The 23334-nt window shown below is 34.2% G+C and overlaps 3 protein-coding genes across 4 annotated transcripts; 2 read left to right on the top strand and 1 right to left on the bottom strand.

Annotated features, from left to right (window-relative positions):
- The first annotated feature begins 6089 nt into the window (after positions 1-6089).
- LOC128193119 (uncharacterized) lies at positions 6090-10757 on the top strand. 2 transcript variants are annotated; one of them, XM_052866377.1, is made up of 2 exons: positions 6090-6194; positions 9721-10757. In XM_052866377.1, the coding sequence occupies exon 2, from the start codon at positions 9765-9767 to the stop codon at positions 10284-10286; it is 522 nt and encodes a 173-aa protein (XP_052722337.1). In that variant the 5' UTR covers positions 6090-6194; positions 9721-9764; the 3' UTR covers positions 10287-10757. The 2 variants fall into 2 exon arrangements, with proteins under 2 accessions (XP_052722337.1, XP_052722338.1); XM_052866378.1 differs by lacking the exon at positions 6090-6194 and adding an exon at positions 9557-9634.
- Positions 10758-13893: 3136 nt separating this feature from the next.
- LOC128191490 (nuclear apoptosis-inducing factor 1-like) lies at positions 13894-14322 on the top strand. Its single transcript, XM_052863590.1, has one exon. It carries the CDS (start codon positions 13894-13896, stop codon positions 14320-14322), a length of 429 nt encoding a protein of 142 aa, XP_052719550.1.
- Positions 14323-16151: 1829 nt separating this feature from the next.
- Positions 16152-22186, bottom strand: LOC128191489 (uncharacterized). The gene is made up of 8 exons (XM_052863589.1): positions 21578-22186; positions 20819-21073; positions 20269-20406; positions 19684-20086; positions 19266-19436; positions 18583-18667; positions 18182-18313; positions 16152-17186 (listed from the first exon to the last, which is right to left on the bottom strand). Exons 1-8 carry the CDS (start codon positions 22062-22064, stop codon positions 16263-16265), a joined length of 2595 nt encoding a protein of 864 aa, XP_052719549.1. The 5' UTR covers positions 22065-22186; the 3' UTR covers positions 16152-16262.
- Positions 22187-23334: the final 1148 nt, after the last annotated feature.

Raw genomic sequence — 23334 nt, 5'->3', positions numbered from 1 at the left:
TGTAAATCCTGGATGATGATTTGTGCTTTGCAGTATTTACGTAAGATATATAGAGTACATCAACCAGCCCTTGAGATGTTACGGTCCCCGTGTTACAGTCATGATCATATAATAGGTTGCTACAAAAGGTTTAGATTCTTATTTTTTTACTTATCTAAATATTGTATTTACGTTGTTTATATATATAAGATATAACAAAAATATTTTGACTGATTGGAGACAGATATCTGTTAGTCTTTTGATTGTTTAAATCTCTGAACAGAGATTTCTGTGATTGTTTATTGAGCATCAATTTATCAAGGAAAATATTTGTGTTTTTATTTACAACTTTATGAAAAATGGAGCGTCATATATATAGAGAGAAATAAGAGAGAACCATACAATGTGAGGGTCAGAAGGACATCCAAAAAGTTCCTCAGTCCGTCCGTCTGTCCATCCAAGATCTCTTTTCCGGAGTATATCTCCTCTACCCTTGCCCGAATTTGGATCATACTTCACACACAGGGTGCCTTTTTTGCAAAGGATGTGCAGTGACTTTGAACCATATTTCTAGATCTAAGGTTAAGGTCATAGTGTAATTAGACGAACAATCCTTGTCAGGAGCATTCCTCCCCCCCCCCTTCCTCCCCCCTTACCAATCTAGCTCACACTTAACCCACAAAGTGTCTTTGGTAATAGGGTGTTCAGTGAACTTGAATAATGTTTGTAGGTCAAGGGTCAAGGTCAAATCGAACCACGCAAAGTCTTTTTTTCATTTTCCTAATATTGCTTAGATCGAACAAAAAATGCCTATAGGTAAGGGAAAATGAAATTGAATTGAAAGTTATATGCCAACGGGAAACTTTCTAAGTCATGTGTTAAGGTCATCCTATCGTACATTTTTTAAGCGGAGCCCTTTGAGATGGTCACCATTCAATGATGTATCTGCTGTCTTTATGAGGTAATTATAATTACATTACAGAAGTTCTATGTTTTTCAGTTTTTCAGATACTACAAGGTTCTAAGCAAGGGAGTTGATGATGTAAAGGTTATTGGTTCGTTTCAATCAATTCCCAGTTTGATTTGAACTGCCAACTTTAATTATTTTGGTATGCATTTACCGAATTACCATAAATGAACATTTAAATCCAGTAAAACATGCTAACTGTTAAAGAGACAGTTAAGCTTTCATGTTTACAACAAAGTCAATTTGTCTATCTTGTTAGCTTATTTATCATTTATTGTTCTATAAAAACTTCAGAACTGAAATCTTCACGCCCCGTTTATCGACTGGTTGAAGCCTACAGCGACCGAAGAAAAATCCCGGACTGCACGAAATAATCACGATGATGTCAGACTCCAATTCTAATAGAAGACGATTTGGATGTCTATTTAAGCTTACGCACCGATGTACATTTACAGTAATTAAGTAAACTTAACTTACTTTTTACCACCAATTTATCAATTTTTTCAAAGAAAGATGTAAATATAAACAGTAAAATGCTTTCTTCGGCGGGTTATGAAGGTAGCGATCGTTGCAAAAAAAGAAAATAAATAAATAAATACATAACCCGCTAACGCAGGTTATTTTTTTTTTTTTTGCAATGTCCACCCCTGCGAATGTTATTGTCATTTAAACTTAGAACACATGGTTTTATTTGACCCTTACAGTTTTGCAGTAAAATCGTGCCTCGTGTTTATAGTCTATTTCCTGGAATCTAAGTACCCGTAGTCAAATATAAAATCTAAACGTTTATTGATTTTAAACTTCATGTTCATTAATTGGTGGATAAAATGAGTACTAGAAATAAATGTGAAAATAAAAAATATACGGTTTTTCTGCTGTTGCAACAATTAACATGCTTAGTAGCGATCCCCCCTAAGGATTAATTATCCGCGCCTGACCTAGTAATATCATCAACAGTGAAACAGACTATACTATTTTATGCAGAATGTTCCTTGAAAATGACTCGGTATACTAAGTTTTTATACAAAACAGACACATTCTTTTATAAAAACCATGGTATTGCATACCAAAAGCATCAAACAAGGCTATGATCCAATGTTTATAATTTCAACCACGTGTAGAGTTGTTGAACACGAACGATAACTCTGTTCTGAAAATCATCGTTTAGTTGAAATAACCGCTGCATGATGAAATAAGACATATATCTTATAGATTTTCATGTTTTAACATAAATCAAGGTTGGATATGATATGAAAAACGACCAGTACTTGCGTATTTTGAGAATATTATCCGAACACTAATACTTCCGCTCGAAATTTCAAAGGAACTGAACAAATCTCGGGGAAGTCTCGTGAACTTTTATTCGAGCACCTCTGAATTCATTACATTCTTAGCAACGATAAAGAAAACATATCCGAACACATTCGCAGGGGTGATGTCGTCACATTCATTTATCGCATGAATCACAGAAGAAAGCATTTTATTGTTTAAATATTAACACCCACTGAGTTTCGTGCGGTAAGAGAACCAATTGAGATTCATAGATGTATGGAAACTGACTGGGATGAAATCTACAAGATCCAGTTCTGACCAGTTTGTCGATTTGATCGAATTTTGCTGCAGCTTAAGAAAGTCATGGACTGCACAAAATGCCCTCAGACTAAAAAATTCCAATACATATAGATGAATTTCGATATATGTGCATGCAACAATTGATTATTAATATATTAATTCATCTCTCTCTCTCTCTCTCTCTCTCTCTCTCTCTCTCTCTCTCTCTCTATATATATATATATATATTTATATTATATATTTATCATTCAGCAAAGATGTTCACTTGTTTAACAATTTATTCACTGGTTTCACATACAGCACTGGAATACACATAAACGCAGTAACGCAATTATCAAAATGATAACAATAAGCTCGTTAATAACCAAAGGTTTTCTTCAAGTAGTTATCTTGGCTCTTGAAAATCTTCAGTTTAAAGAGTCTCTTGACAAATTTAGTTCTAAAATTTAAAAAAATATATATACTGGTATCACATACAGAACTGTATAAAAGAAAAGACTGATATATTTTCCCTCACTGCGTTCGTCCGAATGTTAATTTTATTCTATCTATTAACAAGAGAAAGACAAATATTAGTATACAGGAATACAATCTTATATTCACATAAAATACTTCATTTATATATTTAGGCTATTAGTTGTCTTCCTGTTATGTATGTCTAGTCCGCAACAATTGTAATAGAGTAAAGGCATGTGAGAAAATACAATTGCTCTTGTAGTAGCTTGAATACGAGTATCAGGTTATTATAACGAAAGTCGATACCGAATTTGAATGACCAGTGTTATTGTATATAGTATTCTAGTTACGTTTCCTAAATATATTTATATAGACGTAAACAAACGAACTGAGCTTTAAAATCAATCAGAACTTAATCCTACATGTATCTGTAAACATGCTGCAGTGTACAGTGCACAGACTGTTTACACAGGCGATTTGGCATGCCGCCCTCCATCTACAAAAAGTAGTTCCCCTGTGATTGAAGATGCTTGGTCAGAGGCCAGGAAAAGTATCACCTTGGCAACCTCCCTCGGTTCAATGACACCTAAATGACCTCTAATTGTTGAATTGTCAATTAGTCTACTAGTTATTTCTTTCTCTTTTTTTGCATAATCATGCAAACTTTTGCAACAAAAAAAAAGCAAAAACAAAAACAAAATAAAACAAAACAGTTTTTTTTTAAAATGTAATTTATTTTAATTGGTCAGATAAGAATACATTTAAAAGACGTTGATAAAATATCAACAGTGTAGTGGATGTATTGAATTACGCGAAGCTATCTTTTTTAAAATCATTTAATTGATGATATTTGGGGGGGGGGGGGGGTCGGAACTGTAAAAATGACTGTTCATTTCACAATATATACACTTGTAGATGCCAAATTCATACAAAACCCAGATGATAAATTATTCTTACCAAACGTTGAGTTAGAAGCCCTTAAAAATTTGTGTATAATAACAAAATATTATATGGTGGGAAGATATTAATTTAAATATTATTAAAAAAACCCAACAACAACAAAAACCTATCAGATTTAACCTCGTTTTTCAACACCCATCGTCTTGGAGTAAATGTGAGTGTCAATCGTTTGTACGGCAATAGTTCGAACATGCTACCTTCGACAAATGCTTATCAGTTCGCGCTGAGAAATACTCTATAGAGACCCAATGTAAATCAATTAGATACAGTACGGTTATGACTATGATCATATCATATCACAAGCTTCTTAAAAAGGAGGATCACATTGTTTACAATAAAGCAGTATACTTATGTAAAATTGTATTTCTGAAATTTTTTGTTACATATAAGTAAATAAGATATTATAAAAACATTTTGACTGATTGGAGACAGATATCTATTAGTCTGTTAGTTGTCTCAATCTCTGAACAATAATTCCTGTGATTATTTGTATATTTTATTAAAGAGCGACTGTTTATCATGTAAATATTTGTGTTTTTATTTACAACTTCTGAACAATGGGGCGTCATATAGATAGAGAGAAATAAGTCTACACAATCCGTTGACATTTGTACCGAGTCTCTGTGTAGTGTTAACAACTAAGCATTTAATTTTTTACAAAGAGCTCCGTGTACACAGTTAACGATTGGATATACCAGATAACGGGGAAAAAGGTTCTGTTATTTAGAGCCAGGACAATAGGCCTGGCTACTTTACTTATTAGATACACCTGGAAACTTTCTAATAGAGACCAGTTCTGGACCTTACAGAAAAGAGAGACCCACGCAATGTGAGGGCCAGAGTGACACGCAGGAAAATTCCTCTTTATAACAGTAATGGCAGGGTTTTGCTTGTCAAACAATCGTATTACTGCGCAGAATATTAACCATATATATATGTACGGAGGAACCAAGGCATCGCAGAGATCTCCACGTGAATCAAAAACGTACTATCTCAGATGCAGAGAAAAGGAAGAGGAAAGGACTGAGGTAGTCCGAAGGAGAGCGAAGCGGCTGTTCTACGAACAAGACTCTGAAGGGAAATATGTGGTTCCGAAAGCACCTGCTTTTAAAGAAGTTGATCATAATTCTGTAGAAGAAATTGTGACACGGTTAAATCGTCCGAAAACAGCTCTCTCTTGTCACCATCAAAACGCAGAAAGGACGAAGAAAGAGAAGAGAGAAACCCGGTCTTCCAAACCTCGGACGGAAAAAGATTTGACAAACATCTTTTGTCGTCTGCATTGTCAGAACACTTACATGAGTCGTGTTAGAAGCAGCCGTGGGGGTAGACTTCCACCCCCTGGAAGACAGAGTGCTATAAAACGCGCCAGAAGCGCACCCCTTCCAAGTACAAACTATAGGGAGATGATTCAAAAATGGAATCTACATCAGTGACCAAAATGAGAATGTGAAACTTACGGTAGCGTGTACTCAGGATTTTTAATTAAATACATTAAAAGTACTTCGGGAATGGTGTATAGATGTTAAAAAAGCAAATAACATTCAGATAAAAGAAACGGAATCCCAAACATGAATGCATAAATGCTCAAAGAGTAACACGTTTTCGTGGCGTCAAACCATTTCTGTTGCTTGAAAAGATGAACTGTAAAAAAAATTGTAAATTGAAAATGTGATATGTACTCAGCATATAAAGACAAATGTATGTTCTTAACAGCATTATCGTGTTTTTAGTGTATTACCCACATGGTACGCGTTAAATGGGTATCGTCATCTATGATCTGATCAATGGATCAATACAAGTGTTGGCAGTATAAGGTTAGGTTTAACACTATTGTGCATTCGCAGCTTGTGTTAGAATTTAACATCAATACACAGTGGTGGAAACCTATAGAACACTTTGAATGAAGGGTATAATTCTCGAATATGTGTTTTTGAACGACTATTCAACAATTTAAAGTACTGGAACATTTTTTTCATGACACGTTTTGTTAATAAATCCTACAAAGGATAAGTCTTCACCTCTTGTTGGAATTTTCTTTATACCATGTACAACCATGACAAACCTTAAGACAAGAATGTATCTGCTTTTTAGCCAGAGATTATCTTAGGTTTATCCAAACTCGAATTATCTTTTATCAATTTAAGCTGATTGTCCGTCTAACTGACAATGATGTACAGTGAGCTAGCCACTTCTTTTTTTTTACATTGTGAGTTAAGTATGTACAGAAAGAAACGCACAGCTTAATTCTGGCTCAAAGGTAAAACTTATTAAAATTTATAGATCCATCCGTTTACTTGAATTATAATTTTTTGGCTTTATGATAATGGTCCAAAGCTTGCATCACATCATGCGGTGCAGCTTCAATCGGAATTAACTTTTTAATTAAACATTTCTTCATAGGAGTTTAATATATGAATAGCCATTAATGTCATTGAAAGTTAGAACCATTTCAACAAGACCTTGGACTTTTAGTAGGACGATTGCGTAGTCTTAGCTCAAAAGCCAAACAAATATTGTTGATTTCAAAAAGCCATGGCTGAGTGGCTCGTAATTATGGTGTTCCGATGGGGCCACTTCGACCTTCGCACTTTCGCCTTTAGGTCGAGGTGCGAGAGTGCGAAGGCGAAGGTGCGACGGCGAAGGAGCGAAAGTGCGAAGATGCGATGGCGAAGCGCGAAGATGAGAAGGCGAAAGTGCGAAGTTGTGAAGGCGAAGAAACGATACTACTATCGCAACTTCGCACTCTCGCCTTCGCATCTTCGCACTTTCGTCTTCGCCTTTTTATAATTGTGGAGCTCTCTATCGTTTAAAGACAATTTTAGCTGTATAAAAGGACATCTGAGGCAGATGATAATTTTTTTAGAATTTATTTTCAACAACCTGCGCAGATCCATAACTTTTTCTTGGGGGGGGGGGGGGGGGGGGTGGGGGGTGGATGTGGATGGATAATTATATTTGTCGGGGTGGGGGAGGGTTCCAAGACATACTAGTATTTTGGAGATTTTATTATATATAATTGATAAAATTAAATTTTCCGGGGGGATGAGATCCGGACCCTTTCTCCCCTTTACTGCATGTGTGAAGTTATTAATATTGAATTTTCCGGGGGGCGGACCCCCTCTCCCCCTCTAGATCCATGCATCAGCAAGCAGTGTCGCATAATGAAATTAGAATGTTACTGTGTTTGATCCACGGTAAACAGACAGCTGGTAAGTGACAGGAGTCTGGAAGTGCATATGTATGCATTATGGCGGATATTACATTTTATATGAAGTATATAATGATTAGGCATAGCCAGCATTGGTAAACATATATGTCACATATACACATTAAAATATTTATAAACATTCACAGTAAGCACAATGGCCTAGCGCATGCGTACCAATGATATCATGGATTAATCGGAAAACCTTGACGAGTACGGTGCCTGCATCAAATTCTATGTAATCGACCGAGACTTTCTGAATGCTATCAAAAAAGGCGAAGGCGAAAGTGCGAAGGCGAGAGTGCGATGGCGAGAGTGCGAAGGCGAAGGAGCGATAGTAGTATCGCTTCTTCGCCTTCGCACTTTCGCCATCGCATCTTCGCGCTTCGCCGTCGCAACTTCGCAATTTCGCTCCTTCGCCGTCGCACTCTCGCACTCTCGCCTTCGCAACTTCGCACTCTCGCATCTTCGACCTAAAGGCGAAAGTGCGAAGGTCGAAGTGGCCCCATCGGAACACCATAAGTAATAGCTAGTAATAGACAGGCTTACGTCACATCGCTGTTTGACACAACTACCCAAAGTCCAAGCTCTTGTTAAAATAGTTCTAGATGCTAATAGCCATAAGATGAGGAACAAAACGTATATTCTTAATTATGAAGAATTTTAGAATAATATTTGTTGGAAGTTCAGTTTCTCTTCGAGTGTGTTCGATCTACAAATTAAGTAAGATATACAAAACAGATGGTTTATAAGCATTCCTACCCAGACACTGAGCTCGGCGTAATTCGTTTTAGGTTATATCCAGTAACTTTCGTAAATCAATACGGTTTTTGTGAATTTTAAGCGCGAAAAAACCATTGTATGTAACACAAGCTTTCGCATCATGATGTATATATAAAATACGAGAAAAATGTTGTAAATGCTGGGCTCATAACGTGATCAAGTTAAATGATATTGTAGATTTCTATGGAAGAGAGGAAAAACAAACTTATAAATTTGTGTTATAAATTTGGGACATGATAAGCTGTTTATTTAAACAATAAAAGGCTTCCTTTGGTGGATCATGCGAGATATTGCAGAAAAAAATATATAACATGCATTAGAAAGCGTTTTATTGTTTATATTACATCATTGATTGAATTAATCATAAAAAGTAGGAAAAAGTAACTTAATGTATTGTTAATGTACATCAGTACGTTAGTTAAAAGAAATAGCGAAACCATCTTATATTGGAATTTGAGCCTGACAATTCATGCAGTTCGTAATTTTTGTAAGGTTGCTGAAAGTTTCGAAATATCGATAACTGGCTGGAACTGGGTCTTGTAGATTTCAGTCCTGTTAGTATCTTTAGAGCCATGGATCACAATTAGTTTGAGAAAATACTAGTACTCGTTAGATGTAAATATAATTTTATTAAAAACATTTAAACTCGCAAAGCTTATGACAGAACAAGAGGTTCATGGACCTCAGCAGTAAGCTAAAATGTATTAAATACAAACAAAACAAAATCTTAGTAGTTTTTGATTTACGGAGGGCGGGAATAACTTTTGCTTGAGACCGGTATTTTAAGTACTGATCTTGAACATGGGTCATAAGATATGCTAGCAGGTTTTTAATATGGATCCGAACCGTTTAAAAGATATTTGACCATTCTAGAAATGTTTGACCTAGAAATACCATCATGGACGTTGTTTGATACATGGCCTAAATTGGATTTAAGTTAATATACTACATGTAGGTCATCAATATAGGTCAAGAAAAAACAATGCATTGTAAAGGCTAAAAATGATTAAGGATATTTAAGCAGAATTCACGATACCATTGACAAAAATAAATATTGTCCAATGTACTGTCCTACTGATGTTTGGTTATGAATCAAGAAAAATTATGGGTTATATTTGGGTTATATTTAAAAGATATATAAATCTACAAACCTGTATAGGGTGCTAGAATATTTTTCCAGTGCTTCATTCAGTAAACCTTAAAAGCAAAGTTTTAAAAAGCATTTAATGCAAAAATCATCAAAATATTTTGTTAGTTAACTTGCAAAGGTTTATATTTACCTGCGGAGGTAAGTTTTATAAAGAACTAGATACATTTAGTTCTAGTCGGAGGGCTAGGCATCTCCAAAGAATCAATGAAGTCAGTAACCAACAAACCATAGACAATGTCGAAAGTCTTATTGGAATTTAAAATCATTATCTTTCTAGAATAGTTTATTTATTAAGATAATGTTCTTTACGGTTTAAAATCTCGACCGTGACAACAATGTATGGCGGAATTCTCTATTCTCACGTGAAAATTCCTGAGTTTTCAATTGTTTGATGTCTGATCCATGACAAATTTGTCAAAGTAAAAACAAAACACCCATTCAATGCGATTTCAGATGTCAAATCTGGTCAAACAAATTTAACCGAAAGTTTAAATGTAAGTAAACGGTTTATGACAGATTAAACAAACTAAAGGAATGGAACTGTATTGTTTTTATCTCGGTAAGAAATTTAATCTACTTACACTAATTATGTTTTCGCACCACTTGCATAAGAGAAATTTTAATTGAAATTGGTCGTGGTTTCAGTGCTATTAGGCCTTCAATGTAGATTCGACTGTTGATATTAGAAGATGGCCGGTTTCTGGTTGACGAACAAACGAATAACTGATCTCAATATTCGCCACATTTATGGTGGACCAGAGGCAACAGGTACGCACAGATTGCTCAAGAATTCTCGCACGTTCAGTCTGAGAAACAAGGAAAAGGAGGAAAAGAAAGCGGAAGCGCTGCAGAGACGCACAAAGAGGAGGCTGTTCGATGCGAATTCTCGTGGAGAGTATGTCGTCCCGCGAGCTCCAGCTTTTAGGGAATTGGACCAAGAAGGAGTCGATGATATAGTGAACAGATTAAACCACCCCAAGAGCGCACCGGCTTTACGACGAAGTCAGTCTACAAAGTCTTCAAATGAAGACAGTGAAAGCAGTTGGCAAAAGCCGCGGCCTCTGTCGGAGAGAGAATTGAGTGACGTTTCTCTTCGGCTACATTCTCACGAGACTCACATGAGTCGTATGAGGAGTGGTAAGGGGGTCCGACTGCCACCCCCACGCGCAACTACCCAGAGTACCAGCGTGTCATTCCGCAGTGCGAGGTAATAGAACGTGTTCTTTCTGGGAAGTTGTGTAAGGAAGCATCCCAGAAAAGGGGAGACAGTTCCTACAATATACAATGTATTGCATCGACCTAAAAATTACAATTCCTGGTTGTGAACAGTTTTATATAGTGACGCCATATCAAGGACATGTTGATTCTTCCTTCAGGCTAAGAAATACTCTACTACGGATTTTCATTTTCAAATTTCTCATCGAGGGATTAAAATCTCTTCCATAAAACAATTTAAACTGTGCATTAAAAGTGTATTTCATGACTTCATAAACTTTTAATCACTGCGTGATCTAATCCCCGGACTGCTTTTGTTCAGTTGTATTTAATTGTAATTGTATTAAATCATTTATTCATTTTACTTTCATAAAAGTTGTTGTTCAAATTCTGGACTTTTTAAAATATATCTTCATGGCTATATATATTTATATATAAAGTTCTTCATTGTGACTGTTCAAGTTGTATTTTTGTGTTTTTGTTCTCTTTTTTTTTGGGGGGGGGGGGGGGGGTTGCATTTTTTTTATGTCGAAAAACAACTTAAAAATTCTGACCACTTGAATTTTGCTTGGATATTCCAAAGATTCTCGAAAATTTATGACATGATAATATGAGTTTTTGGTATCAGTTGCCACACTAAATTAATTTCAAACTCCATAATAATAAAATGTCGAATAAGTTTCCTTTGATGTTCTACAATTGTACATGGTAAATAAAATCATATCTTTTTATTAACGATGAGAACTAATTGTGGGATTTCATCATTTATATTTGTTCATTTTTTTCTCAAGTGGCCCAAAGTGATAGAACTCCAACAATATTTGCTGTGTGGTTTCCATAAAAATCCAGATTGACACCTAAAATATATAATTTCAAAAGAGACAAGAGAACCAGAGGTCACATATCATTGACCTGGGCAACCCTTGAATGACTTTATAAAATGAGATACATGTACTGTACATATTTGTTAAAAAAAATATTATCCAGATTTCTTGAAAAGTCTCTACTATTCCTAAACTGATCTTGTATTTATAGACATTTTGTACTGTACGTCATTTACAAATGATATGAGAGAAATAAACATTCGTTCATTAACAAAAAGCAATTATTTTCACACTTCTACATACTTCTTCAAAGTTATCAAATCAACAAAAAATGCCATCATCGTATTTTGCTTAAAAAATTACTTACTTTAATTTTCTATATTTAAACTTGGACACATATGCACTTGGGGCATAGACCCCCCCCTTCCCCCTTACACATTTGTTTTAATTTTTATAAAACTGAGATACTCACTTTCTACCTATGAAAATATTTTGGTATGCATATCATTTTATAAAAAATGAAACAATTTCGAATCTATAGGCATTTTTTGACTGACATTTAAAAATAGAGTGTCAATCTAAAAGCTTTATTTTTAAAACAAACTTAAAACGACAAGTTACATTATCGATAAAGTATTATGCATATTATTTGGCATCATACATAGTGCAGCAACAGCATGGAAAGGTACAATTTCAAATTGAAATTCTCGAATGAATAAATAAATTTGAATGTTTTTATACTAGCTTACTATCGTATTATATCCATTTCGCAAATACCAGCCTCTATTTTCTGCAGAGAAATTTTCTTCTATATATGTATTTTCAAATCACGGTAAAATTGCTCAATCCCCTCCTTCATTGTAACCTATCGCAAACACTTTTCCAACCCTTTGTGTAAAGGTAAAGACGAGAACTTTTTTTAAAAAGAAAACTTTATGTCCCGATATCAATAGGTATATGAAATTTACAAATTACAAATGTTTTCATTACTGAGAATTTTTGGTGCGTATTTCTGTGTAAAATTGCAAAAGATAACGCTGTCTTAAGGTAATGGTCCATACCCCACTAGATAAATAAAAAGCGTACAGAATTTTTTCATATTTTTCAAACATGTATCTGAGGATATGTTCTCATCAAATTTTATCCTGTTGGGTGGTCCATCGGTATTATAAAAGCTAGGGTCGTTGCTAAAAATAGAACCGATTGCGGAAAATGGCGCTTTTTCATACATAAAGAATATAAGCCTAAGCCTGAAATTAGAATTTCACAAAATAGTTTTTTGACTTATATCCTATGTAAAATAAAGGAATTATTATTTCAAAACAAAAAAATTTATGTTACACTTGCTTATTTATCAAAAATAGATAAATCTGCATACAAATGATATAAAATGAAATAAATTTTCAAAGAGAATTTAAGCTCTTATAATTTTATTTACGTACAGAATTCTCTAAAATTTTGATATTATTTACACATTAACGCCCTTAATCAATTGGAAATAAAATTACCCAAGGGATCGGCCTTTTCAGGATCACAATGGGCGTATTTTGGGTAAAAATCATTAAAATATATATTTTGAAAAAAGATCCGTAAAAATTAAATTGTGCATAGGTTTAATATGTTTTACGGTGTGACCGTTGGGGCGAGCGCAGAAGGAGTCACACATCTGTTATCATTGTTAAATGCAACCCGTGGACTTAACCAGACTGTTCTTAAAATGAAATAACTTTTCTTAAGCGCATGATTTTAATTCTAAAAACATTTTTTGTGGGAAAATATATCTATGCTCGTTGCTAAGCGAATATAGAATATAGATGAAATAAGTCAAATTATTTCCCCTTGTGTATTTATCTCCCTTATGCACTGGAATATAGATCTCGGTCAGGATGCTTATGCACCTTCAGGGATTAACGTTCAAAGAATTGGATTAAGTTCAACCTTGTAATGAATTGATGTTTATGCAGGACAAAAGTAAGCGGTATGTATTTTCAAAACGAGTACTCAATCGACACAACCCAGTCAATTTCTCATTTCGCTGAGTAATAGGCTAATTGATTGCAGTTTTCAGGATTTTTAATAGATTTGTTTTGAATTAATTTCTAGGTCTGGGACCTTATTCACAAAGCCTCCGTAAATTCCGCAGCCGCGCTGAGTTTACGGGAGGCTTGCGGAAACTTTACGGAAAGATTACGGGTGGTTTACGGCTTATTCACAAAGCTCCCGCAAACAAAGCGAAATTTACGGAAATTTTGCGGAAGTTTTGCGCACTCGACAGGCACCTGCATTGAAGAATTGTGAAAAGCCTTCTAGTATTTTTTTTTATCTGAATTGCTGAGTATGTTGGGTTATTCATGAAAACATTCACGTGTATATGTGACCCATGAGAAATAAAGTAGTGAATGTATCGATACTAGAAATATTAAATGGTTAGTGCCTTTTCACATAAATTATATGACAAATTTATGTAATATTTTGTCAAAGTTTTACAAATAATTACACGATTTGTTTTACTAGATATTATACGGGGCGGGGGGGGGGGGGGGATTTATTAAAGAATATGAAAACATATTGTCATAATTTTATGTCATATTGAATACTTTGTTGTTGTTATATTATAATCAACTGATTCAAACTATTATTTTTTTTAAACTCGAGTTTAACATACTATGATTCAAAGTTTAACAAAAGTATAAATATCATAAAATATAAAGTAATGATTTTTTAAATAAAATCTCGGTATTTTGCGTGAGGGTTCAAATTGTGACGTCATGACGTAAAAATGACGTCACTAAAACGACAACGCTGCGAGATCATGGAGGATAGAAAGAAGAAGCGATTCAGTGAGAAAGAAATTGAACTGCTTGTTCAGGGTGTTAAGGAAAGATCGGACATCATAAATTCAAAATTCAGTGATGTAATCAATAACTCGAAGAAGAAGCAAGCGTGGTTCGAAGTGATGGAGGCCGTCAACGCGGTATCTTTCTCGACAAGAACGGTTGACGAATTAAAAAAGAAATGGGACGATGTGAAGAGGGGGACAAAGAAGAGGGCATCTGCCGTACACAAAGAGCGGTGTAAGACGGGGAGCGGGAAGTTAGATATTATGCCGCTTAGTGCAATGGTAGAGGACATTGTGTCAGTAATGGGAGAGGAGCGAATCTTCGGATTCAGCTTCTATGTCGACACAATGATTCCCCTTGTAAGTTAACAACGTTCAGTTACCTCGTTTGTGTTACTTATAAGTCCATGCCTTTGGCGATGCAGTGAGATAATGAAACTTATTCTCGGCTAGAAACTGGTCACTTTCTCAACTCTCACATGTAAAAGCTTAAACAGTTTTGCAGATTTATAGTTGCTTAGAGTGTAAATGTACACATCGGGTCTAAATAGTGTTCCTTATAATAAGAATTAATGTCGTAATGATTGAATTTCCTGTATTTGCTACTAGGCTACATGTACTTTTTAAGTTTTCATATTATCGAATATTTGAATAATGCAGTTTATTATGAAACTCATTTGAGTATTTTATATTAATTTGTTTATTGCCATTGTATGTCTTATTAGGGGTATAGTTATACAGAATTGTTCTGAGGTACTCTATAAATATTATACAAAGATGACACAAGATGACTCGAACTTTTGATCTCTCGAAGTTTAATCATGATTCCATGAGGTTCGAATTATCAAGATTCACCGGGCGCCTGTAAAGTGCGAAACGAAATCGAAACGAAACGAAACGAAATCGAACGAAACGAAACGAAACCAATCGAAACGAAACGAAACCAAAAATCGAAACGAAACGAAACGGAATTTAAACAAAACTAATATCAATTTTGACTACATAAAAGTGAAAATATATTCATTGAAATAAATTTTTGAACCATAAGATATAACTACAAGTACTCCGGTATGTTTCAGACTGCCGCTGTAAATTTTTAAGCCGAATATCCGAAATTTGCAAAATTTATATAATTATGTAAATAACTGATGTACATTCCTATACCTTTTAAGGTAGAGATTGATAGGTTACACCAAAAAAACTACCCATTGAAATTTTCTACATTTTATATATGTTAAAGTTGGAACATTGTTTGAAATTATACTAGAATATTATACAATGTCATCAAGCTAGTTTTAGAGAATTAGGTAATTTTAGTATGACCTCCTCCAGCCCCTAAAAAAACTGAAAAAGTAATATAAAATAAGTGTATACGACCATATAAGAATGGCCATAAAACATTTATTGGAACACATAAGAGCATTTGTCATATATATTTTCAAAAATCATTCAACACAAGTTAAAATTTGATATCATTTTTATATTTGGTAAGATATGTATGATAAATTGGAAACACCTTACCAAAGCCATATGGTCAAATTTGCATGAAATATCAGATCTGCAATACACATAAAGTCATACTTTTCATTTGACTGAGAAAAAAAATATCCATCAAATTTCTCATTTCACTCCACAATATAGTTAGTCAATAGATATTTTAAATTTCATGAAAAAATAATACCCCCAAATGGAGTTCAATCTAATGCTGTCATTACTTTTATGAACCCTTACCCTGTTCAACATTAGGTGCATTATTGAAGAATTACTGTTATCAATCATAAATACAAAGAATTGATTGGAAAATTTGTAACAAATATGTGTAAATTCTGTGTAATAAGTCATTTTAAATACAATATTTGCTGTTAGTAATACAAATAATTCTCATCCAACCAAAAAATTGGATTATTGACCTTTCTGCACTTTAAAACTTCAAGATAATAATCTTTACACATATTCAGATAACTACACTGTTTGTCACCTAAAAAATGAAGGAAATGTCAAAATAGATTAAAATTGACTAATCTTATAAAATAAGACTTTAACATGTAATTTAAATTACTAGTAATCTTATAATTTATAAACATATAGTTGTAATATGAATTTGAATCATTAAAAAAATTCATGTCAACAAAAGATCATCAACAATTTTCAAAACAAGTACTTCATGATTCATCAAATATTGGAAATTAACATTTGTTTTCAACATTAGAATTAAAGTCTGAGTGTGCATAGATTATACACATATTCTATAATCTTATAATCAATTACAATTATTCTATAATCTTATAATCAATTACAATTAAACAATCTTATTCTTCTGAATGTGTGTCCTCAAGGAAAGTTTGGAAACAACGTACAGTCTTCCCTTTAAAACCACGCTCCTGAAGAATGCTTTTAACACCAGCATTTCGATCTCTCTTGAATGAAAGATGTAAATGGTTTAACCCAAGTCCAGAGTTTGCAAGCCGTCTTGCTACAGCCTTTGAAATTTTCTTTTCCAAAACCAGTGATGCATAGCTGGCTTCCAATTTTGCCAAATGAAAGGGAAATATGTCCACATTTCTGCAATGACTGTGCAGTTTTTCTTCAAACAACTGGTACAAACTCTTCACATCTTCTAAGGCATTATGTGCATCATAGTCCTTTCCAAGAAATGCTTTAACCAGAGTGGACTGTTTGTAGTTTGGAATTTCACTTTTGGAGAAGACTTTCCTTGCTAGTTTTAAAGTGTCTATGCACCCACTGATTAACTGTAGAAATGCAGCCAAAAGTCCAAACTCTTCCAGTAATCTGGACAAAATTGGAACATCATACGATCCAATATTGTGTCCTATGAGGACAGGGGAACTCTTTGATTTAAGGAAATCTAAAAAACTAAGCAAGGCTTGATGGATGTGAACACTGTCTATTTCTTTTCCATATCGATACATTTGATTCTTTTGGAAACAGTAGGACAGCCCTGTGATATCAGTTGCTTTTTGGCTTATTGGCTGACGCGGATCAATGTAAACATTAAAGGAATCCTTGCCATCATTTGCAGAGAGCTGTGTAATATCAGAGGACCTTGACAACCCTGTTGCTTCAATGTCAAAAGCAATGAATGTTGTCTCCTTGGAGAGAGTTGCAATGGATGGAATCGATTCAATGTCAGGAGACATTGTAGCACTTGCATTCGTCTGATACGTCTGTCCCTCCTTTACAGTCTTCACTGTCTCCTGTTGGAAATTCTTTTTCTGAAAAGTAGTAAATAAATTCTGTTAGAACATTACTCACATAATACTTATAATAGAATTTATTACATACTTAGTAATAAATACAGGTTTTTGGCATATGTGATACAGATGACATCACATAATCCGTATCGGCCTCCGGGGCTGATACAGGTTATCAGCCCTCCAGGGCTGATACGGATCCGTATCACACCCCTTCCGGAACTCCTCTGCCTTTTTTCGCTTCGGCATATTTGCATGTTTACAGACGAAAAATAAAATATTTTCAGTTACAGTCGACATTTTTAAGTGCAGTTGAAAACTTCAAATGCTAGCAAGTGTTTTAAAGCAGTCAACTTTTAAAATATGATGAAATTCCGTTCTGTAGCTTCATGTTAAAACAAGGAGAACTCATATTTTTATTAAATACATGTAAACGTGCAGACTTTTTTCAAATAATATGAATAATCAATTTGAAAAAAATTTGATGGTTTTTTTTTTAATTTATTACTAAGTATGTAATAAATATAATAATAGATACCCTTTTCCATATCACAGCTTGTATCAGCCCTCGATCAATATCATCCCTCGGGCCTTCGGCCCTCGGGCTGATATTGGAGTCTTGGGCTGATACAAGCTATGATATGGAAAAGGGTATGTATTATTCTCTATATATTTTATAAACCTCAATATACTAAAAATAGATTTTCATGACATAATTCTAGTTTTGGCATGTGCGACACAGTAAACATCACAATAGGATATCAATGCCCAATCGCAACTGACCTGATGAGAGAGTATCGACCTTGAACTTTGTCCTTGGTCCATATTCCCTCTTCAGGTTTATAAACCATGTATTTACCTTATCTTACCTTATAATATACAGCATAATACAAAACTATATTGTATTTTATATGATAACATACAATATCATATTGTATATGATACCTTTGATACAATCTTTGATTACCTATATTTTGATTTAATTCATATCCAGATTTTCATGTACATGTACGTACCTTTAACAGTAGGCGTCTGCATTTTTGAGTTATTCTTGAGTTCTGTCTTTTATGCCACAGCTTTCTTTTGTCCATTACCATTCCCTTTTTCTTTGTTACTTTTCCTGGTGATAGCATTGCATCTTCATTGATCTGTAAATTGTACATATACAATATGAGGAGTAATTCTATGGTGATATAAATGAAATAACTTGCTGAGAGAGAGAGAGAGAGAGAGAGAGAGAGAGAGAGAGAGAGAGAGAGAGAGAGAGAGAGATGTCTATAATAATAGAATCAAGCTGCCATGAGGATTTGAACAACCAATTATCTAGCTACAAAGCAAAATGCCTAAGACTGCTTATCAGCACCTGTATCTATGCATTTCAAACAACTACCTTAAAGAAAATTAATGATATAGATACCTTACTGACATATGTAAATCCAATATTCTTTTGTAAAACTGCAGCTGATACTCGATTGGCCAAAGAGCATGTGTTTCCATAAGACCTGAATTAAGAAATAAACAGTAATTTAAAAAATTTAAAAATTTTACTGCGATATGAACTTGGTTGGTCCCAAAGGGCCAAAGGGCTTCTCAGAAGTTTGATCATGTACCAAACAATAAGTTCATATCTCGATTAACATTGCTCTCTATTACTTATATTTACATTTGAGAATGGCAAATTGTTCAGAAACAATACTGGCGTGCGACAGTTCTCGTCGAGTACCATATCTTGCCAGTACATTGTGACGTCATTTTATCAACACATAAAATTATATATACGAAAAATGATGTCGCAATGTACTGTTGAAAAATGGTACTTGGCGAGAACTGCTCGCAAGCCAGTAATGTAACGGACGTGTTTTTGCGTTCACAATATTGCAACCCTCGATCATTGTGACGTCATGAAAGCGTTAAAACAAAATTGAACATTTTTGCTATTATGCAGGTTCATATCAGGAAGCATATTTGCAAATGTAAATATAATAAATTTTGACATACAGTATGTTTATTTCAATAAAGTTTGAAATTCTTAAAACAGAGTAAAATCACTGTGACAATGCTTCTGAAATGACATTAAGACTTTCCTAGATTGTGACATACCTATTCTTAGGTGCTTTACTCGCAACAATATTATTGAAGTTTTCGTTTGCTTGAGTTGAGCCCATGCATATCAGCTCTGATGCCCTTTTCTGCAACCTGTTAGTTGTCTCATTCAACTCATTTCTTAAAGCTTCATTGTGAAGTGGTTTGCCTTGAGGTAGGTGCTTGTACCTTAAATAAGAAAGATGTACATATTGATTAAATATTCATTGGTATGACAAACCACTGTCTGTATGTGTTTCTTTAGAATTTTAAGATATTTTTACAGAAACATTCATCAACCTTTAAGCTAATTTTGTTTTCTTAAGTGTCTTAATATTTAGATTCCTGTATTTAGATAAAGATACATCTTAGTAATATTTTATTTATGAAGCATAATTTTTTTAAAGTTTTGTTCATAAAATATAAATAATCTGACCTGTAAGTTGATGGTGATTTGTGATATGTACACCATTTTGCTGAATGGCAGTGACTATGGTCTCCATACAGATGGGGCACAATAACTTGCAACTTATTGGCAAGTTCCTCTGCTGTAGCACACTTACTGGAGATAGGGTACATATAGCAACGAGTCAAATATGGAATAACTCCCGCTGTCTTCAGTTCTTTATGAGTCTGAGAGAGTTTGTAGAATTCCTTTGATAGGTTTTTCTTAAAGTGATTCTTGTCATTTCTCTTCTTTAATTCCTTAAATTCTGGTTTTAATCTAGCCATTGTTGTCGAGTCACTGTCTCCATGAAGTGCGTTTACCTCATAACCATGGGTCCGAAGATTCCTCAACATGGCTGAGGCCATGTCTGGTTCCATGGCCTTGCTGGATCCTAATAAATTTGACAGTAGAATATGTTTCAAATTTTATTTCAATAGTTAATATGTTTTATAATTTTAAGAATTTTAAACAATCCATTCAAAATATTGATCGACATACAGATTATTGCACATTGCAAGATTAATGTTCTACACTTAGGGTATATAAATTATTATACAATGTATTATTAATTACCTCTCCAGTTTGAGTTACATTTGTGGTTAGGGACAGTTTCATTCCTTCCTGAGTAATATTGACAGGTGCTGCACTTCTTATTCCTCACATCAAAGTCAAGGATTTTTCCAGTTTGTACTCCAACAAGACTAGCATGTCCTAAAATACAATCACATGAGTATACATCATTTCACCAATGCACATTTGTGGATCTAAAAGAACTATATATGATCATATGCACTAGTGCATGTATATGCAGGTATGCTGTTTCTTTCCCCAAGTGCAAAAATATACATATTTTTAAGGTAATAAAACTAAAGTAAACATTTTTTGATCTTAATTAATACATGTAATATAAAATATCCACATGTAATTGTATATGACCACATGGCAATTTTAAGGCCTCTCACAAGTAACAGAAAATGTATTATGGAAGAATAAAGTTGTTGTTCAATGACAATGATAAAGCATTATCCCACTGTCACTATATATATCAACATAGTGTTAACTTTCTTGTATCCAATTCTTATATAACATATAAATAACAGTAGCCTTAGTTTCTATCACATACCTGAGTTACTACTATACTGCCACCCAGACCCCCTAGTCTGCCACCCTGCATCAAAACTGCACTCAAGCTCGTTTGGCTCAATGGCTTCACACTCCTCAGCTAATGCATTATTGCATGACTCTGATGCCTGCCTTTTAAAAGATGGATAAATTTCTTTTTCTTTCTTCTTGATTGTACTTGGGTCGATTGGTGGGATGTTGCATGCACTTAAAAAGCTAACAACATGAGATGGACCCATTCCAGAATGAATCATGCCTGTAAAGTAATTATAAATTCATTTGTTATAGAAGAAAAGATACAAGCATATATCAATGTTTGTCCTTTAAATTAAATTTTTTTAATGAAATAAAATTTGATACAAGTACCCTGTCATCTGTAGTTATTTTTTACACTCGGGGATTTAATTATTTTCAAATGTACCCATGATTAAACACAGATTAATTGTATTAAACATTGTATAAATACATGTAAGAAAGTAATATACATATGTTACACGCATAGTACTCAAACACTATTTAAAGGAAGCTATAGGTGAATGACTTAATTAATTATTCTCATATTAGATATAAGAATAACTAAGATTACGAGTTAGATTATATACAAATTATTAATAATGCAGATGCACAATGTTAGATTTGTTAGACCCATATTATTATATCTATTTACACTGTACTTGTTTGTATAAAGTACATGTATGCATGTGTCCCAATTAATCAAAAGATGATGGTGAAAAATAATGATCAGATTCTAAATACTAACCGATAGCTACTTTGGTGTTGATGTCAAAAGCACCTTTGCTGTTCCTTTTCCCAGTTGACACCTGATTCGTATGGCAACACAAGTCATTCTTGCAGATAATGTTAAACACGCTGCCGAGTCCGTATCTTGTTTCATTCACTATGTCAGAGAGGTGTAATTGTGACCGGCATTTACAACAATACAGTTGATCGGCTAAATGTTTAATTTCCACAATTCTTCTTCCATCATACCATTGGACATCTTCTGAATCGTGGTCCTCGACATCCAAATGCAAAGCAACGTCAGGCACATCGTCCGGCGACGGAGCTGGTGGACAGGCGGCATTTTTGTCATAGAAATAGTCATGATCGTTCTCTATTTCACCTACATCCCTTTGCTTGTTCATATGTTTTAATCTAGAAGACCGCCATGATTTTATACGACTTACAAACTTGCCCTTTATTCGTGATTTTTGTTTCGACCCTGAATCGTCTGCCCCGTCGGCCATTTTGTTTCGATAGACAATAATGTGTAAACGAAGATAATTATCTGACGGCGTTCAGAAATCCGGAAAAATAGCTCGTGCTAAGTAGCGAAATCTGTCGATCACGTGATTGCTATCTGTCTCTACCTTAATGTTTCTAATTTGTTTCATTGAATGATATTCAGTCGTTTAGAGAGAGAGAGAGAGAGAGAGAGAGAGAGAGAGATGCCTTAAAAGTTATCAGCGACATCACATAGCAAAGTATATATGCAAGTTTGGGAGAGAGAGAGAGAGAAAGAAAGAAAGAGAGATAGAGATATGATGATGATGATACTGAAGGGGACATTCTAACAACGATTTTCTCTCTATCGATTTGAAATATTGTAAAAATGAAACGATCGAATACAATGTGATTTTGAGCATACTGGTTGGTTGCCAGTTTCTAACATAAGAATAAGAATTGTTTTAATATGTATAGCATGAATGCAAAGAGAACTAATTAAAATTCAAAGAGAGTGGTTGGATGTCGAGAAAGAGAGACTTGGCATACAGCGGGAGAGGTTATACAATGTACATCGAGCGCCGGCGGTTGGAGATGGAGGAGCGGACGAGGGGTGTCTGTACCGCATACAAACAACCAGAGGAACGTCGTACCCTACAAATGGACCATGAGCTCTTCCACGGAGCATTTATGCAAATTTAAGGGATATTTTCCAGAGAATATTAAGTTATATCTTCTTCAAAATGTTTTAACGCTACACTTTTGTTACCTGTATTGAATATATTAAGTTTCATTCTTGAGTCTAATGGAAAAAGATCACACATTTTTGAAATTGAATGTTATTATTTATTAGAACAAAAAAGCATAAAAGACGTACATGGTAAATGAAATACACTTCGAAAGATCTCCACGCAATTATAACTGTGTAATTGTTGTTATTTAAACTAAAACTGTTTCCATTGCATTCGATTTTAATCTTCTTAAAAATCTACAAAAGAAAGGGTAAAGGATTTTTAAATAATGAAAAAGTATAACAAAAATATCAAATCGAGAGAGAGAGGGGGGGGGGGGGGGGGCAGTGAATAACTAGTACGAATACAGTTATACATGCCAACATGAGAGATATTTCTTAGAATTGTTTTACCTAAAACCTATCTCTGTTGATCATGGCTCTGGGCTGCATTTTACAAAAGAACTTACGAAGAAGTCGTAAATATTTACAGCCTTGTAAAATGATCTTTTAAGAACAAAATTGACATAAAACCATTTGTTTACAAGTATTTCAATTCGCAT

The sequence above is a fragment of the Crassostrea angulata genome, chromosome 7 (genome assembly GCF_025612915.1).
Source record: "Crassostrea angulata isolate pt1a10 chromosome 7, ASM2561291v2, whole genome shotgun sequence".
Classification (NCBI taxonomy): Eukaryota; Metazoa; Mollusca; class Bivalvia; order Ostreida; family Ostreidae; genus Magallana; species Magallana angulata.
This window is presented reverse-complemented; position numbering and strand designations above follow the sequence as displayed.

Coding starts and splice junctions, on each gene's coding strand:
- LOC128193119 (XM_052866377.1), top strand. CDS start 9,765: ATGGCCGGTTTCTGGTTGACGAACAAACGAATAACTGATCTCAATATT.
- LOC128191490 (XM_052863590.1), top strand. CDS start 13,894: ATGACGTCACTAAAACGACAACGCTGCGAGATCATGGAGGATAGAAAG.
- LOC128191489 (XM_052863589.1), bottom strand. CDS start 22,064: ATGGCCGACGGGGCAGACGATTCAGGGTCGAAACAAAAATCACGAATA. Junction 20,087..20,268: donor ATGTAACTCAAACTGGAGAG/GTAATTAATAAT, acceptor CAAATTTATTAG/GATCCAGCAAGGCCATGGAA. Junction 19,437..19,683: donor AAATCACCATCAACTTACAG/GTCAGATTATTT, acceptor TTCTTATTTAAG/GTACAAGCACCTACCTCAAG.